Raw genomic sequence first — 19,601 nt, 5'->3', positions numbered from 1 at the left:
AAGATGGTACCGAGACGCCAACGCAAACAACCATCCTTCACTATGGTAATTTTCATCTCTTCATTTTACTTTTGCTCTAATTAAGTCGTTAACGGTTCTAATGCCCATAATTTCATTTGGTGTACGCAGAAACTACGCCTCCGGCAAATCCAATGCTAGAGATCATTCAAAAACATCAAACACAATTACCAGCCAATGATGACGGTAATTATTCACCGCGTATTCATTCCATGCCTATTTGAAACATGTTCTCAAGCGGCTCCTATTTATAATTTAGTTCTACAAGTTGTTTTTTTAACAAGTGCAGCAGCTAACACAAATACTTTAATGATATGTACGCAGATACTACGCCTCCAACATACGAGATTGTTCAACAACTTAAACCACACTCACCACCCAATGGTAATTGTTTTCCCATATTCATTAATTCCTATTTGAAACATGTTCTCATAGATAAATAATTATACTTCAGGCGAGGACGAGGGTGTCATATTGGAAGAAGACTCCGAAGATGATGAAGGATACATGTTTGCTGGACAAGGTAATTTGATCATGTTCCAGACATATCATGCACATATTGCACATAATATTATGACTAATGTTGTTATCCACCATTTCAGAAGATGATGCCGATGAGGATGTGCAAACAGATGAGGTCAATGATAGCTCTGCTTCGGTTCCAAACGTCTCAGATCCATATGACATGGTGTACAACAAAATACCAACTGAAACACACATTCTCAAGTCTGTTGACAACTGCGTACATAAACATTGTGGTGCAAAGAGGTTCGAGCATGAGCCACCAGGATTTTGCTGTCGTAATGGGCAGATCAAGCTAGCCAACACGGTTACACCACCCGAGCTCGAGAGGCTTTGGACGAGTGAAGACCCTGATGCTAGGCATTTCCGTGATAACATAAGATTTTTCAATGGCCATTTCTCGTTCACCTCACTATACTGCAACCTTGATGGTGATACCACTAACACATCAAAGCATCCTATCTACACTTTTCGTGCTCATGGCCAAATGTACCACAACATAAGGTCATTTGGTAGAATAGATGGTCTGCAAGGCAGTCACCTGGAGCTTTACTTCTTTGATGATGACCCCAATTTAGAACATAGGTATCGTAGCTGCCGCAAAGAGCAATGCGCAAAGGACAAAGAAGTAATCACATAGATGGTCAACATACTTCGTGAAAACCCATACTCTGAACATCTACGGAGTATGGGACGGGTTGAGAATGTTGATGATTATCGTATCACACTAAACCTTGACCAAAGGATGGACCAGAGGAGATACAATGCACCTACCACTTCTGAAGTAGCCGCAGTGTGGGTGAAAGGAAGCGAACGACGAAGAAAGTTCGACCACAGCGTGATCTTGCAAGGAAAAAACAGAGATATTTTTGGTATCAAGTCCTATCATGGATGCTATGACGCACTATCCTACCCACTATTCTTCCCTAAAGGCGAGCTTGGGTGGCATACCGATATCCCGAAGGAAAATGTGTCTTATGATATCGTCATGGCAGCTCGTGCAGCTCGTCTAGCTCGTCGTAATAATGACGAGTCCTCTCAATCCCCCGGCGATAACAATGATAATGGTGACGAAGATAATGATCCAGGTTTGTGTTTTGATTATTTTCTTACATGTGCGGTCATTCTAAATAAAAAATATATAATCTCCCGTTTCTAAAACCACTCATTCTAAATTCTATGTGCATCTTCGGGAGGAAATAAATTTGTGTCAGTGCGGGACTACTACTGCTACAAATTCCAGATGCGTCCTAGGATATTTAACCCGATCCTCCACAGAAAGCGTCTATTTCAGCAGTTTGCGGTCGACAAGTATATCAAGATTGAGAACTCAAGGTTGGACTATATGTGGAATCATCAAGATAAGATAAGGGCAGACCTGTACCAAGGCCTGATGGACAGCTTGCATGCCGGTGAGGGTAGTGCCGATGCTATTGGAAAGCGTACAGTGTTGTCTACGTTATTTATCGGTGGCCCACGTGACAAGAGGCGTCGTTACATGGATGCTATGGCATTGGTGCGGAAGTACGGCAAGCCGGACATCTTTCTCACGATGACATGCAATCCTAACTGGGATGAGATCAAGCGCGAGCTCTACCCTGGCCAGACACCTCAAGATCGCCCGGACATTGTTGTGTGTGTCTTTAGGGAAAAATTGGAGGAACTCAAGAAAAAGTTGCTTCATAAGGACATCCTCGGAAAGGTGAAAGCATATGTGTATGTGGTGGAGTTCCAAAAGAGGGGCCTTCCACATGCACACTTCTTGCTCATCATGGAGGGGCGATTCAAGCTCACATGTCCAGAACAATATGACAAGCTTATCTCAGCAGAGCTACCTAATAAGATAAAGTACCCGGAACTGTACAAGATGGTAGTGAAACATATGATGCATGGCCCATATGGTGTTTTGAACCCTGATTGTCCATGCACAAAGGGTCGTCCTGCTTGCAAGAATCAGTACCCTCGACCTTTCAATGCGGCTACCTTACAAGGAAAGGATGCATACCCTCTATACAGACGACGTAACGATGGTAGTAAAATAATGGTTCGAAAGGAGTTGCTAGATAATAGGTGGGTTGTCCCATACAAGCCTCAACTTTTGCGTCACTTGAATTGTTACATCAATGTCGAGGCATGCTCAAGCATCAAGGCCGTTAAGTACCTATTCAAGTATATATACAAGGGGCATGATCGAGCATCTATCACAGTGAGCGAGGCTGACAAGGCAGATGGCAACGGGAACATAGATGAGATCAACCAATATAGAGACGCGAGGTGGGTGACTCCCCCTGAAGCCTTGTGGAGGATATACGGCTTTGAGTTGAGTAAAAATCACCCACCTGCGATGCAACTGCAGCTCCATCTAGAAAACTGTCACATGGTTTCGTTCAAACAGGGCCAAGATATCCAACAAGTAGTTAACCGTCAAGGTGTTGTGAAGTCAATGCTTACAGAGTACTTCGCGGCAAACAAATTACATGAGGAGGCTCGTGGTATCTTGTACAGGGATTTCCCCGAATGGTACACTTGGCAGAAAGGTAAGAAAGGTCAGGATAAACACTGGCAGAGAAGGGTTGTAAAAAAAGATGGTACACCTACGAAAAAGATGCAGGTTGGAAGGATTGTGTCGGCTCACCCAGTGGAAGGGGATCGCTATTACCTGTGAGTCCTTCTAAACCATGTCACTGGGGCCACCTGCTACGATGACCTAAAGACGGTTAATGGTGTTCTGCTGGGATCCTTTCGTGAAGCTGCAGAGAGAAGGGGGTTGATCGAAGGGGACAACACATTGGATGACTCCCTTACTGAATCTACACTCTTCGAGATGCCTTCATCTCTACGAAGGCTCTTTGCAACAATATTGGTATTCTGCGAGCCTAGCGATGTGCGCGGGCTCTGGGATAAGCACTTTGACGTAATGTCGGAAGACTATCGCCGCAACGATCCATCCAATATTGTAGCTGAGCAGAAAGTTTTGATAGATATCAAAAATATGCTACAGTCAATGGGCAAGGACATCAAGTCATTTCCTCTTCCTGATATTGATGAGGAATTTGACGACGCCACCGGTGTGGAAAGGGAGATCTTCAAGGAGTCTGTGATTGAGCCCAACAAGGAGGACATAAATCTATCAAACTCACTTAATACGGATCAGAAGGTCGCGTATGAAAAAATTATGTCTGCTGTTCATGGCAATGAGGGTGGTGTGTTCTTTGTGGATGGACCTGGAGGTACCAGAAAGACTTATTCTGTATAGAGCACTGCTCGCAATGATTCGCGGTCAGAAAAAGATTGTTGTAGCGACAGCTACATCTGGTGTTGCAGCTTCCATAATGCCTGGAGGGAGAACAGCTCATTCCCGATTCAAGATACCACTGAGCATTGATGATGGCGGGTATTGCACCTTCACTAAACAGAGCGGTACTGCAAAACTCCTACAATCGGCTTCTCTCATCATCTGGGATGAAGCTTCCATGACAAAGAGACAGGCAGTCAAGGCATTGGACAACAGTATGCGCGATATAATGAGCCGTCCAGACCTGCCATTTGGTGGAAAGACGGTCGTGTTCGGTGGAGATTTCAGGCAAGTCCTCCCTGTTGTCCGCAAGGGGTCGAGGGCTCAGATAATTGATGCGTCGCTACGTAGGTCTTACCTTTGGGATTGCATGACTCACCTAAAGCTCGAACGCAATATGAGGGCACATAGTGACCCTTGGTTTGCGGAGTACCTACTGCGCATCGGTGATGGTAAGGAGGAGGCCAATGGTGATGGTGATATCTGTCTTCCTAACGAGATATGTGTGCCGTGTTCTGGGAAGAAGGGCTCCGACCTTGATAAACTAATAGACAACGTTTTTCCCTGCCTTGGTGCTAACATGTCAGAGCCAAACTACATCACCTCTAGAGCAATCTTGTCAACACGAAATGATTGCGTTGATAGGGTTAATTTGAAGATGATCAATCGATTCCAGGGACAAGAGATGGTGTACCGTAGCTTTGATTGTGCGGTGTACGACCCTCATAACTACTACCCACCTAACTTTCTTAACACATTGACCCCTACTGGTCTGCCCCCACATTTGCTGAAGCTCAAGATCAATTTCCCTATCATATTGCTCCGAAACATTGACCCCGCAAACGGACTTTGTAATGGCACGAGGTTGGTGGTTAGAGGGTTCCAAAGGAATGTCATCGATGCGTGAAATTGTTTTGGGCCAACATGCTCGGAAAGAGGATCTTCCTGCCAAGGATCCCACTTTGCCCCTCCGATGATGAGATGTTCCCTTTTCAGTTCAAGAGGAAGCAGTTTCCTGTTAGGCTCAGCTTCGCCATGACGGTTAACAAGGCACAGGGGCATACAATACCTAATGTCGGTATTTACTTGCCTGAGCCAGTGTTCTCTCACGGGCAGTTATATGTCGCGCTATCTAGATCTACTGCTAGAAAGAACGTCAAGATTCTTGTCATCCCAGATGGTGATAACAAGAAAACAAACTCCGATGAAAGCAAAAAAGAAAAGGCGTCCTGTCAATACCTACACGAAGAACATAGTCTGGAAGGAGATCCTTACATCGTAGGTGAGATACTTTGCACTTGTACTTTTAGTAATCACTATGCTATCTTTTAAAATTTGTGCAGATCAGTTCCATTGCGGTAATCCTTATTCATCTATAAATTTATTGATCTATATCTAGCTTCCTGGAATGTTCTATAAAGTGTGCTTGAACTGTTGAACATGGGTGCTGCTATCTCACTATGTTTTTTTCTGTTTAACTTACACAGGTGGCCAGCTTCAAAAGGTCATTGGACTGAATGCTGAAATTCTGATTCACTGTGAAGATTTGCATCCATCACCTATCACCACCACCATCAGCGGTGGCCGTTCTCCAGCAGCAGGGGCACCATGGTGGCATGGTACATATATCTGGAGGAGATGCTACTCACAGGGAAGGTATTAGATAACTACGTGTTGGCGCCATCTAAAAGGATGATCTCCATTGTAGGCTCGTTGGCTTAATTGGTGGCCCACAACTGTACAACATTACACTTTAAAAATAATGTGTTGGTGTTGTGGTATGACAACATGGTAGAGGAAGCATTCAGGCTCTACGAATGAAATATTAATAAAATTTTCGGGATTTATGTTAACCTTTTGTTTAAGATTGCTTCTGACATCACCCATGCATTTCGGTTTATATATTGAGTCTCTGAAGTCCAATGTGGGAATCAGGCTATGGCTAGCAGGTGGATCAGCTTCGTGAGAACAAGTCCTTAAAGGGTTAAGGGGATACTGCCTTCATTGGAAAGTAGATTCTTTTAATGTAAACAATTAGTCGAGTGCTTATTTAATTTTTATAAACAATGTCAATTATTATAACATTCTTCAAAATATAATTCAGATGTGTAGGATCTTATGAGTTTATATAGAATATCGTGTGACTGTCTTTTTGAATCATGTTAGAATCCAAATCAGCTCCATTGTGGTCTTCTTCTACTACGCACTTGAGTTATTATACTCATCTACTTGCAAAAAGATTAGTGAACAAATTTGAGTACCTGCTGTTCAACCGATCTCGCTTGTGGTTGTATTTATCATTGTCGGCTCCACCTCCGTAATCATGTAAACCACCCTGTCGCTACGAGCGTCAATGGAGGATGGGAGTTGGCGCTGTCGTGAATTTGTAGGAGCAGCACAACAAATATGTTGCTGCAGCAGCCGATGTAGGAGGAAATCCAAATATGTTTTGGCTTGATTAAGTCCACTGCAAATAATTAAGAGCATTGCATAAGATGATTATCAATGTACAAGTAAAATTAGCATGCTTACAATTGCAATGCTTGCTGCCTCACCATATGCATTTCTGAATATTTTGTGCCAGCCTATGGAGAAATACATTTGATATTCCTCCTACGACAACAATGAATGGTCCAGTAGCTAATGTCAAGATGATTTCGAGATATCCTGGATAAGCACACCCAACTATCAGGAAGTTGATCCAAAATTAAGAGTAGTCTGCAGCTTGGCAGCGACAAACTATACTGTACAAGTTCAGAATTTAGAACAACATTCACCCTCTTGAGATAACCTACTGAAAATTCCACCCATGAATCAGTCGACAATTAGAGGAGAAAATTTAAAAAATAAAATATAGTAATTTTGAATTGGTGGAAAATATCAAAACACGTGACATGATGAGAGATTAGAGAGGTACTCGTCATCAGCATTAGTATTGGCTACCAAGTGTCTACGTAAAAGAAATGGAGGAAGCAACTATCACTTGAATATATACATCAAGAGATAACCAAGCATGAGATACTCTATTATATCATCTCCTTAATTAACCAGAGGAATTCAGTATAACTTCAAGATGGAACAACTGGCAGCATGTGTGTTCAATCCGAAACATGTGTGTACATCATGGCAGTGATACTCTATTATCAAAAATTCGAACTACAACAACTAATTGTGTCCATGAGTGAGCATATTAAACTACACACCTAAGACAAATTGTGTCCATGAGTGACCTTTTGAGTCACTTTGTAGGTCGTGGCAGACACCTTCTCACTTTGACCAGACTGAATGAGTAAGACATCACTCAACACTCGACTGACAATATCACCATTGTTTCCATAGGTATCAAAGAAACTCATGTCTTGGTTTAGCAAGATTTGGACATACTTTCATCTTATCACCGTCCGTCTTTCCCAATCAAAATCCAAGCATGAAACCTCCGTAATTATACCGAGAGGTGGTCAAATATGTAACACAAGGGTACTTGTTTAGTGATTTCTATAAGTTGCTACAGCCTCATCTTACCTATCCATCCAGCAAAGAAAACACCAATGGCTATATAGAGGAAGTATAAAGCATGTCCGTAGAGCCAACAAAAAAGGGAATTTGTCAAACACGGACAAATAATCCGGTAGAGACAAAAGCTAAGAGAGGAAGAGATCAAACTAAGTGAGGAAAATATACAATTGAGAATTCAGAATTCCATTTCTTTTCTCGTACATAGAATGTCCATTACATAATTTTATCATGTCTAAGCATATATATAAATACTCGTTGCACACTTATATGTGAAAGAAAAGATTCACCTATGTTATAAAACAGGAAGGCTTTTCTGAATATATGCAATTGCTCTCCATATAATTTTGTCCTCTCCAACTCCTCAACAGCTATAGCCTACAAACGGAAATTGAGCTTGTAAATTTTATAACCCAGAAATAAATATTGAACAGACGCGAACCGAGCAGTGTGGGGCACGACAAAATACCAGTGACCAGTCGCGGGCGAGGTGGGCAAGGGCATAGATCATCAAATCCGGGAGCATGTCGTACTTGGGCCGCTCGAGGAGGCTCGCAGCTGCGGATTCGAGGAAGACCAGGTCTGAGCCTCTGCCTCCGCCGACGGGAATGAAGGAGAGCCGAAGAGGAGAGGGTTCATGATGCAGTCGATGTCCTCCTCCAGCCTGAGCTTCAGCACGCTCGCCGCCTCCACGGGGGTCAATGAGGGGCCTCGGAGCAGCGTGCTAGCTGGGGTCGCCGGGGGCCGCCAATGAGCTGGGCGGAGCGAGCCGACATGTCCCCACCTGGCCGATTGCGGCGATGAGCGGAACATCCATGGCGCCGCACTGTATTTGCTGGGCCAGCTAACGCGGCGGCCCGGACAGCCTCAGTCGCCTCCACATCTTGGAGCTGGAAGAAGGGGTGGCCGGCGGTGCGGTCGATTCGCCGTGGAAGACGAAGGCCCGGACGGTGGCAGGGTGCGCGGCGGCCCGGCCTCACTCGCCGCCACGGTGCGGACGGTGGCAGGGTGCACGCGGCAGCCCGACCTCAGTCGTCGCCCACGGCGCAGACTTCTGACGGGGGTGTGGTCGAATCGGCGGAGGCATCGTCGGCGACGAAGCAGCAAAGCAGTTGCGCTGAGGCGAGGCACGGGTTGGGCTCTACAGTTTCCTTTTTTTCTTTTCCATTTGTTTTTTAAAAGATAGATATCGGTTTGAGACGAAGAAAAGTCAGAACCTGATTTGTCTCCTGGTTAGAGGACCCAGATTCAGCAGCGTATCTATCCAGAGCAAAGATACACACACTTGACGAGAGAGAGGGGCAGTCTGTGTGTAGTTGCATCTTGTCGTCAGGGTACTGTGTGTATTTGTGTTTTAAAATCATAATTTAAAACCATTAAAACTTCTTGATAATTTGTGAAATACAAAATTTATCATAAAAATATCATGAAATTCTAGACAATAAGTATTTTGTCTAACATTTCTGGGTAGATACATCTAACTCGCTATCATGACTACTTAAAACTGAGTTTACTCGACTCGACATCAACGTCTCCAGCATGTGAAGGAGCGAACTACAAATGCAACACAATGGAGGTTTTAATTCTAACGAAAATCACGCGCCTAAAAATCAAGGCTGCGACCAAATTGCTTACCTAGATTCATCAGGCGCGGGCCACCGTCGAAGACAGTAACATAGCAGTGAGACTTAGAGGAATCGCACGACGGAGGGCGCGGTGGGATGGCTGCCTTCCGTTTCTGCTTTGCCGCGGCGGTGGGCCCTCCTGCCTTTGATTTCCGTAGCACCAGGGTAGCCTTGGCCATTCACGGGATAAGTTGACGCATTATGTTTGTTTGTCTGAAAGAAAGAAATTTTTAAAAGTTAGCTTTCAATAACGGTGAATCTAAAAAAAATATTATTCACTAATTTTGAAATAACAGAAAATAAAAAAGGCTGCGTGCTTAAAAATGCTCACTCGTAACAAAAATAAATCGTGCATTAGAAAAAATGTTCATATTGTCCAACAATTGTTCACGGACATTCAAAAAAATGATCATTATTTTACAAAAATGTTCTATGTCCGAAAAAGGTTCACCAATTCCAAAAACAAGTTCATGCATTTTAAGAAATGCATGTGTGTTGTAAATTATATATGTGCATTGAGAAATAAAATTTAAAGACCCGTGGCAACGCACGGGCATTTGTACTAGTATAATCTGACATTGGAAGGCCATCACTATTTTTTTTTTAAAGGTACCGCGTGTCATTCAATATCAACCAGCTTAGAGCATCTCCAACAGACGCGCTATATAGGCAGCGCGGCATAAAAACGTTCGATATAGCGCGCGCGGGAGGGAATGAGGCGCTCCAGCAGGCGCGGTAAACGCCGCGGCGCTGTAAAATTTTTAGGGCGCGCGGCGTTTTGCACAAACCGGAGCGGCATATCTGGCGCGTCAACTACAGCGCGCGACAACGCTCGTCCAAGCGCGAAAAGCCAACGGCTGGAAATTCCCCCCCACCCGCGCCCGCGCCCTCATTTCCCCACCTACCGCCGGCGCGAAATCCAGCCGCCGCCGGTCGACTCCGTCGCCGCCCCCGCTTCTGCGCACCGCCGTGTCGTAGATCCGCGTCGCCCGCACCTCCTCCTGGCAGCGGCGGACGCTCCGCTGCACTGTGTCGCTCGCGCCGCCGCCAGCGACGAGTTGTAGTCTGCGCTCCTTCTCCGCGGCCCCCTTCGCGCCGCCATCGCGTTCTCCTCCACGCAGGCGTCGACATGTCGTCCTTGTCGTCCTCGAGCTTGCTAGCAACATGGCGCGCCCATGGTGCTCGCCCATTTGCTCGCAAGGTATGCACCTCCGCCGGCCGGCCTCTATTACTCGCCAATTAGCTACAATAGTTCATAGTGAAGTAATTTCATACATATGTTTGTGGAGTTCTTCATATGATTCATCGGATGACGAGTTCGACCAAGAAGAAGAGGAGAACATATCGATACTATTAGCATACCGCGCCGTTAAGAGGCCAAAATTTGGTGGATCGGTGTTCGGTAGACAGAAGTTGTGGAGAGAAAGGATTGGAGGGCATGAGAAGTTGATGCGGTCGTATTTCAATGAGAATCCGATTTTCCCCGAAAGCTATTTTCGGCGGCGTTTCCGGATGAGTCTCAACTTGTTCAAGCACATTGCAATGGAGGTCACCAAATATGATCGCTTCTTTGAGCAAAGGAGGAATGCCGCCGGAGAACTTGGTCATAGCACATATCAAAAGGTGACCGCCGCCTTGCGTATGTTGGCATATGGTATACCGGCGGATCTTATTGATGATCATTTGGCCATGGGAGAGAGCACTTCTATCTTGTGTGTGAAGCGCTTTGTCGTTGCAATTGTCAATGTCTTTGGCTCCTCATACTTGAGATCCCCCAATGCTCAAGACACGGCAAGGCTTTTGGCGATCAACGCCAACCGGGGGTTTCCCGGTATGCTTGGTTCCATTGATTGTATGCATTGGAGTTGGAAGAATTGTCCAGCGGCATGGCATGGACAATTCAAAGGCTACAAGAAGGATGCCACCATAGTACTTGAAGCGGTGGCCGACCAAGAGACTTGGATATGGCATGCTTTCTTTGGAATGCCCACATCTTGCAATGACATCAATGTTCTTCAACGGTCACCACTAATGACAAGACTTGCAATGTGGGAAGGTCCATTGGTGGAGTTTGAAGGGCCACAAGTACAACTATGGCTACTTCCTCGCCGACGGCATATATCCAAGGTGGCAAACATTTGTGAAGCCAATTATTCAACCAAGAGGTAAGAAGCAAACCCAATTCCACAATGCACAAGCGGCGGCTAGGAAAGATGTAGAGAGAGCATTTGGGATTTTGCAAGCCCAATTTGCCATTGTTAGAGGACCGGCTAGATTTTGGGACCAAGAATGCCTTTGGTATATCATGACCGCATGTGTAATCATGCACAATATGATTATAGAGGATGATCGCGGAAAAGATGTGGGTCATACCCACTACGACTTGATGGGGGTTCCCGTGCAAGTGAGGAGGTCCGCACATAGGATTGCCCGATTCATTGCCTCATACCATGCCATTCGGTGCAACAACACACATGATGAGCTTCAAAAAGATCTCATGGAAGAATGGTGGAATTGGAATGGACAATAATAGTTGCATATTTGTTGTATTTGTTTGAAAACTATGTGTTGTATTGTCTGAAAACCATGTTGTATTGGTGTATGTTGGACGTGTTGTATTTGGTGTGAAGTATTGTTGTGAAGAATTGTACATTTTATTTGTGAATTTTTATATATTGTTTGATCTTGTTGGATGCATACTTGTGTGTGTTTGTTGTTTGCGCCGCGCCAGCGCGCTGCAAAATGGCGCGTCCAGCGGAGGTGCTATTTTACCACGCCAGCGCGCTGCAAAATAGCGCACCCGGCAGGGGAGAAATCGCTCCGGCGCGCGGCAACGGTTTACAGCGCGGCCGCAGCGTCGTATACCGCGCCAACTTATAGCGCGCCTGTTGGAGATGCTCTTACACAGTGACACCGCACACAGAAACAGCCGGAATGCTCCAGAAGCACCAGCTGTCTCGACACTTTGCAGAAAGGACCCCAAAAAAGAAAAAAAATACAAACAAGCCCTTGAAGATCCGTGCACACGAACGCCATCTCCGGTCTCCTCGAGCCGCAGCCGCCAAAGAAGCCGTCGGAGAAGGAGCCGACACACCACAAATCCTTGACCCGGCAAGCTTCCTCGCATATAAACTGCTTTGTGGACCTCTCATGGAACCCACCGCGGACGGCAAGAACACTTCCTCTGGGGAATGTCGGCCGGGGAATACCCCGAGCTTCACCAGGCCGCCGCACTGCTCGATCCAATTGACCAAGTCGACATAGAAGAGCAGCACCGCCCGCCGGCATCCTCGAACCAAGCATCAAAACCTCGAGCACCTGGAGCATGCCGACGACGCCCGCCGGCCATACTCCTGTATAGTTCCTCCCGAACTCCGTGGAGACGGAGCAAAACGCAACCACGTTGGCGGAGTTGGAGGACAAAAACCGCTCCGAAGTCGCCGCCACCGCCACGCCGACCTTGCTCGGACATCTAGCTCGCAGGTCTGCCACCAACAGCACCGGAAACCGCCGCGCTGTGACCAGACCAGGAGCATATTTATTGCACGCCGCCGCCATCGCCATTAGAGCATGGGAAATGCCGGCACACACCTTGCTACATAGCGTAGACCTAGACTACAGCTGTACAAATCCGCACGGCGGATCAAGCAGCTCACTCCCCTTCTAGGAGCCGCCCCCGGTGGAGAGGAGCTACCAGATCCGTCGCCGGCAAGCAAGACGCTCCTCTGTTCGCCCTTTTCCCCTGTGGACAGAGAAAGGAGAGAAGCAAAGAGAGGACCGACCACTAGACTGGACTTGGAAGGCCATCACTAGAGACTACATTTGCAAGTCTCTTCTGCAGCAGGGTTTGAGGCGGCAGCAACTCATGCCATCCACCGAGAAATGCACAACATCCTTGCTCACATGTTTCCGAGCCATTCCATCACCTCTCTCTGCCAGATGCCCAAGAAGGATACAGCCACTGCATGGCCTCCACGGACAGCCCGTTCTGACTGAGGTCGAGCACCTTCAGCTGCTTCGCCGAAGCAATGCCCTTGGTGAGCTCTTGGATGACCCGACAGCCAGAATAAGAGATCCTCTGGCAAGGGCTTGCACAGTTCTGGGAGGCACCCGATGCTGCACGGCGATCCTCATTGACCGCTTCATCTTCGCTATCTGCCACCACCATCTTCTCAACATCTGTGTTTCCCGGAGCTGTCTTGACCCTTGCTTCAGCACTGTTACCATGTTGATGCCCAGTGCATGTTGATACATCCTGCTTGTCTTCGCCGAAATGCAATGTTTGCTCTAGTGCCAATTTGTGTTCTCGGCCATGCGTAGCTCCTCTAGTTGGTCATTCCCTGGAAATGGAAGAAGATTGTGAGTTTGATACGTAAGTTGTTTTGGGAATAATTGTTCCGCACCTGCTAGTACCTCCTGCAAGCCCAAGATTGCATCTGTCAAGGGTGAGAGATCTGAGACTGCATTGGGGATTTGCAAGTATTGACCCAACAGCATCGCATCCCTGCATTGTACAATGTAACTCAACCGATCACAGTGACCAAAACTGTGCATAACCAAATTATCTCAGAATAGAAAGCAAACCTCCAGGTTAATGGAATTTCTTCCTAGGTTCAAGTCCAGAATGTTGATTCGACAAAGATTTGTACATATCTGTGAGAATTCAGGAGCTGTGAGCCCACAGTTGGATAAATCCAACCTAAGCAATTCTTGAGATGAGCTAGATAATGCCTCGGTAAGCCTAATGATTCCTCCCTGCAAAAAGAGCAGCATCCGTAAGGCATGGTGTTTCTTACAGCCTACAAATACTAACCAGAAGACATGGAAAGAAGACTCACCGCTCAAATAGAAGTTTCCCCTAGCAGAAATCGCGATGCACACATGGATTGCGCAAGAAAACACAGCTTATCAACCATTAACTTATTCAGTTTTATACCAGTTAGGCTTAGCTGTGAAAATCTGCAGTTGTGACAATCACAATTGGTCTATTATTTCACCACACTTCATTGCTATCAACAATAATGGAACAATGTATGCTGGCCTTTGCAGAGAAGTCAGCTTGGAGAAAAGGTTAAGCATCGTGTTGCTAGAAATCGGATTGTTCTTTCCTGTCAAAGAATGTTCAATGTGAGGATGGTCTAAGAGTTTGAGTTATATACAATGGAGAACCGCCAAAAGCAACTATAGAGAGATGTGAAAGGACCCATCCTTCATGTAGTGCATCTGCCATCTTCTGAACTGTTCTTGATGTGATAGAACACTGCTCAACATCCAGGCTATATAGTGCTATCACGAAATGAAAACATAACATGCATTATATAAGACAAAAGTAAAGGTGCACACTCAGAAAAACAAGATATGGCAAAAACTCCGAAGGTGCAAACAACGATGTGTTAAGGCCTAGAGTTTCTGCAGCGCCAAAAAATAAACTTATTACTGGGTGTTGCAACCTACACATACCTTTGCACTTCTGTAAGATTGTGAAAATATAAGAACTGCAACTATCCGTGAGACGATTCCCAGCCAGATTAAGCACTTCCAATCGTGCAGTCATAACAACACACTCACATATCTGTTCATCAGTAAATTATGGACAACGTATGACTTTAAGATTAACTGTGGTTTCACTTTGATATGCAGGTTTCTGGAATAGTAAAAGACACCTGGAATAAAGCAGTTGGACCAAATTGATTGCAATGTAAATCCAGTATCAAGCCACCTTATGTCTGGCTTGATGAAGCAAATATTTCTTGAAGCCTTTCAATGGTTTGGTTTCCTGCAAATCATAAACATGAATGCTTAATCAGTCTAAGATAAGAAAAAAAGATAGTTTAACGTAAATAAATAGCTGACTGATACAGCACACTCAGTGTCACAAGGCTAAAGGCACTTTCCATTTACCTGTATCTGTTTATCTGCCAAACTATTAACGCATAAATTAAATATATACTGGAAATCAGCAGAGATAGTGGAAAACGATTAGCATATTATGAGAAAGATCTAACATGGCTATTGTTTTATGTGATCTAAGGGCATCAAGAAAAGGTGTAATTGAAAGATCTTGCAGTCCACAATTAGACACAATGATTTCATCTTCAAAGACCTGTTAGAAAACAGAAGCAGATGAACACATTTGGCTTTGACAAGTTAGTCAGACCTGATTTATAAGTATAAATCAAAAAAAGTAATGCAAATTCAACAAACTTACTTCAAGATTATATAATTTTGTCAATAGCTTCTTGTTTGGTACTTCTGATAACTTGGTGCAGAAATCAACGTACAGTTTCATCAGCCACTTTGGCACCCAATCTTAATCAGAAACACTAGCTCTATAGATGCAATATCAACTAAATGAAAACTGTGGGGATTATGTTTTCAGACGATGGATTGGCATGCAACGGGAAAAAAATACATGAAACAAAGCATCTACAGATATTGAGTGAGATTAGTCTGTATACAGAGATAACAGGTGATAACACCGTGAGAATAGCACAAGTACTATTTCAGCATTGAAAAGGCACAAATATAATGTAAAACAAGTAGAGGAAGTTAATCTAACACTTGTTTTCAAGCAGAGGAGCCCAAAAGCTTAGATAGTGAGTTGACATATTGTAAAAAATATGAATATCTGAATTTTGTACCCTTGTTGTGCTGTAATCCTATGAGTTTTTGACTGAATTTGAATATCTGAATTTCTTAGCAGATCGTTAAGTTGAGATACATGCCATCGCTCCTAAAGGTTACTAATTTATGCTAGTCATGGGATAGAACGATGATGCATTGTTAATTTAATCAAGCATGAGCTTGTCGAAATTAGCCTCACAACTGCACTCTGTAATAGCTATGACAGTGGCAAAGACAGAGTGTCCATGTGCTGAGAGGAGAAGGCATTCAAGGGAGGGCGTAGAAGAGTACTGCATTATTATTATTATCTCGGTATTGTCTCTAGAAAATAGGAGAAAGAGACAATTTCAATGGCAGACACAGTGATACTATTTTTTTCCGAACACGCAAAGTAGATTAGAAGGAAAGAAAGCAAGCTACAGCGAATCCAGCATCATCAGGTGAGGTTCCAGGCCACGAACAGAAGGAATATTAGTTTCACTCCTTATGCTCAATCACTTTCTTCTGACCGACCATCTCCTTGATAATATGGTAGTCATTGTCATGTCTACAGGTATTGAGGGTCACATTGTTAACTTGTCCTCAAGTTGCCCACCTCCATACATGTCCGAAGGGGATCCAATTTGATGAACTCAGTGACAAGTCAATATACAAGTTTTTTATGGTCTTTAGAGGAAATTGTACTGCTGATTCAGCTGTTGCTAATATGGTTTTGTATTGGCAGATACAATGATAAATTTGTCTGTGGACAATCTAGGCTTGCATACATACTGAGTTTTTTTTTTTTCATTTACGCGGAAGAGTGGACCAGTAGAGCATGGAGATGTAGTGCATTTTGTCTGTCACTCCCATGATGTTTTTCCCCTGTTATACTACAATGAAGTGAACTTTATTAGCAACAACTGTTATCAGATCTTCATGAACTACTTTGATATTATTACGACTTGCAACTATTACCTAGGCTATAATATACCCTTGCTTATGTTGATTTGTCTTGCAAAAACTGCTATCAGTTATCATCATAATTATTCAGCATCTCGGAGCCAACATCAGTCAACTGCGTGTTCATCCTGGTTGATAATGACCAATTTGATGAGGCGCTCCTTTGCTCTCCAGAGTATCCTCTCAGTTTGTGAATCTGTTTCTGGAATACCAAGTCTTAGCTATATGCAAATCCCAGTTTCAGGAATAGTAATTTATTTCTGCACCTCACTATAAAACTAGTTTGTTTTCACTTGGAGATGCAATTCGAGTCTGTCACCAACATGCTGTGAAAGAATGTGCCACAGGTTCTTCCCTGTACTTGTTGTTACTAATTCTTATTTCTAGCAATGCCTATGACTATATTTGACAAAGAAAATAAATGACGAACTGTCACAGGATGAAGGCACTGAAGGATTTTTACCATTTTTTAGTTTGTCCTCAATTTATTTTTTTGTCTAAATGAAGGCAATCTGTGGCTTTTCAGGGAGCAAAAACTACCTCTTATGCAGGGCTCAACCATTAGCTGCAACAAGACGACGAGCAAATTGGCGAAGAGTGACGCCTTGGCGGAGAGGCTCTGGGAAGTTGGCGAAGAGCTTATCAGATTGGCAGAATGAGGTTCGGAATAGGCGTCTTTCAGGACTGTCGGGCTTATCTACACATGATTGGTTTGGTTAGTGTGTAGTGGCAACAGTAGCATCACATTGATAAACCAAATATAGATGAAAGTTTGACACTTGCATGCAGCATTAGCACCAGGTGGTTCTACCAAACAAACAGACCAGAAGGGTTCTCTAGAAAAGCAAGCTAAATATAACAGAGAAATAAAGATACGGGCTAATTAACAGGGAAAGGCTAATCATCAGCAGCTGAAGGACTGGAAGAGGAAGGGGTAAGCTTCAAAGATTGTCCCTTGTCAGGTTCTCTGCTCTATCCCAAGGTCCCTGCCAGCCTTTTGCATCACATGTATTGGTGTAGCTGGAATGCTCATTTCTTCCTTTTCATTTGCTTGATCATTGTCCCTTGTGGCCTTGCAGGTGTCTGCTTCTTGTTTTTTGCAGGTGTCTGCTTCTTCAACACCACTTTTGCACTAAGTTGTTTCTTGGGCCTAGCTTGCTGATCCACCACAGGAGCGGGCTTAAAGCCATTGCTCTTGATGCTGCCACGAGTAAATCTGCGATTCTCAGGGTCAACAGGGGCAGTCTGAACTATACAAGTGCTGCGATTCTCAGGCTCAACCAGGGCAGTCTGAACTTCACAAGGGCTGCGATTCTCAGGCTCAACCGGCGCAGTCTGAACTTTGCAAGGGCGGCCAGGTCCTTTCTTACCCAGCACCAACAACGGTGCAGCAGCAGCAGCAGCAGCAACGACTGGAGGCAGGTCCTGGCCGACCTCATTAGCCACGTCTGATCCTTCAAACCTAAGAGCACGACGACTAGCAGTCTTCCTCGGAACAGCATCGTCTTGACGAGATTGAGTTAGAATGTATCCCTTGTCAGAGACAGCGGACCAAGCTGTCTTTGATGCCATGTCAACCTGCTTGGGGCTCGCTTCAGCCCTGCAGATGTCAGACTCGGAGCAGCACTCGTGGTTCTCGTGGATCGTCGGCAGATTGCTCTCTTGTGCCTTCCAGAGGCACAATGCCGTCGGTGCAACTGCCTCCTCGGACGACAGCGATTCCGGTGGCGGCTGGACGCACAATGCCGCCGGTGCGACTGCCTCCTCCGACGACGGCGGCTGGAAGAGCTCGGGCCTCTGCACCCAGATGAGCCTCTGCAGGAAGGCAGCGTAGTAGCTGACGCAGCCGGTGCTCTCGCTCTCGACCATGTGCTCCATCTCCTGCTTGAGCAGCTCCCACAGAAGCTCCGTGGTATAATCTGGCCCACGCTTCACATTCTTGTCAAAGAAGATGCTGGGGAGCCGGCGCTTGATGCCGGTGGAAGCCTCCGCCGGCGCCCCGATGTAGACCCTGGCGAACTCCCGGGAGGCGGAGGCCCGGGCAGCCCCGTCCGCGTCGCTGCCGGCCGGGGGAGCGTGCGGGGGCAGGTGGAGCGCCCTGGCGAACGCCTCGAGGGAGACCTCGACCTGCTCGCCGCGGACGGAGCTCCGTCCGCGGGTGGCGGAGTAGTTGGCGACGAGGTCGGCGACGAGGTCGGCGCGCGGGACGCCCGAGGAGGGGAGGTCGAGGCGGACGAAGTCGAGGAGGCGGAGCGCGCGGAGGCCGGCGTCGTGGTCGCGGGAGAGCGCCGCGAAGGGCCGGTCCGGGAGGCGGAGGTTGGCGCGGACCCGCCGGAGACGCTGCGCCGCCTCGGCCGGCGCGTCCTTGGCGGGAATGCCCGGATCTGCGGCGGCAGGATCTGCTCTGGCCATTGGAGGAGCTTGCGGAGATGGTGGAGGATTGGGGGTAGTGGTGGTCGGAGTGGAAGCGAGGGTTAATCGATAAAATGTCCCAACTTGTATTCTTTGGACATAAGGGCATCTCCGACCAGGCGCCGATCGCCCACGCAAGCGTCCGGATGGGTCGATCCGGACAAAATCCCGGCCCAACGCGGCGACGCACGCAATAGCGGACGGCCACGCTGCGTCCGGAACGACGCAAAGCCCGGCCCAAATATTGGCTAGGTTTGCGTGGCCGCGGATGGCACGCGCCGTCCGCTCGCGTCCGGCGTCCGTCGCCTCGTCTCCTTTGGGCCACGCTCGGCGGTGACCGGGAGGGGTATTAAATGGGGACCCGGAGGGGATCCGGAACTCCACTCCGGTCCCCACTCCACTCCCGCGAGAAACCGCCGCCATGGCCCCGAAGCGCGGCTTCGCTCCCGAGCCCACGACGACGAGGCGAGCAGCGCGCGCCGGCCTCCGCCGGCGGCCGCGGCCATCGGCGACGAAACCGAGGCGGCCTCCACATCGGAGAGGCCGCCGCGCGGCGCGCGGCATTGCCGCAACCGCCGCCGCTCGCGCTCGTCGAAGCCCGAGTCCTCGGAGGAGGACCGGACATCCGCGCCGCCAAGCTCATCTCGGCG

The 19,601-nt window shown here is 46.6% G+C and overlaps 1 protein-coding gene and 1 pseudogene across 1 annotated transcript; both read right to left on the bottom strand.

Moving 5' to 3' along the window:
* Positions 1-12,789: 12,789 nt before the first annotated feature.
* Positions 12,790-15,262, bottom strand: LOC124664779 (annotated as a pseudogene).
* LOC124664778 lies at positions 14,155-18,951 on the bottom strand. The gene is made up of 5 exons (XM_047202219.1): positions 17,080-18,951; positions 14,979-15,282; positions 14,637-14,749; positions 14,434-14,545; positions 14,155-14,259 (listed from the first exon to the last, which is right to left on the bottom strand). Exon 1 carries the CDS (start codon positions 18,949-18,951, stop codon positions 17,569-17,571), a length of 1,383 nt encoding a protein of 460 aa, XP_047058175.1. The 3' UTR covers positions 14,155-14,259; positions 14,434-14,545; positions 14,637-14,749; positions 14,979-15,282; positions 17,080-17,568.
* Between the last annotated feature and the right edge of the window lie 650 nt (positions 18,952-19,601).

The sequence above is a fragment of the Lolium rigidum genome, chromosome 6 (assembly GCF_022539505.1).
Source record: "Lolium rigidum isolate FL_2022 chromosome 6, APGP_CSIRO_Lrig_0.1, whole genome shotgun sequence".
NCBI lineage: Eukaryota > Viridiplantae > Streptophyta > Magnoliopsida > Poales > Poaceae > Lolium > Lolium rigidum.
The sequence above is the reverse complement of the archived record's forward strand: the minus strand, read 5'-3'. Positions and strand labels throughout refer to the sequence as shown.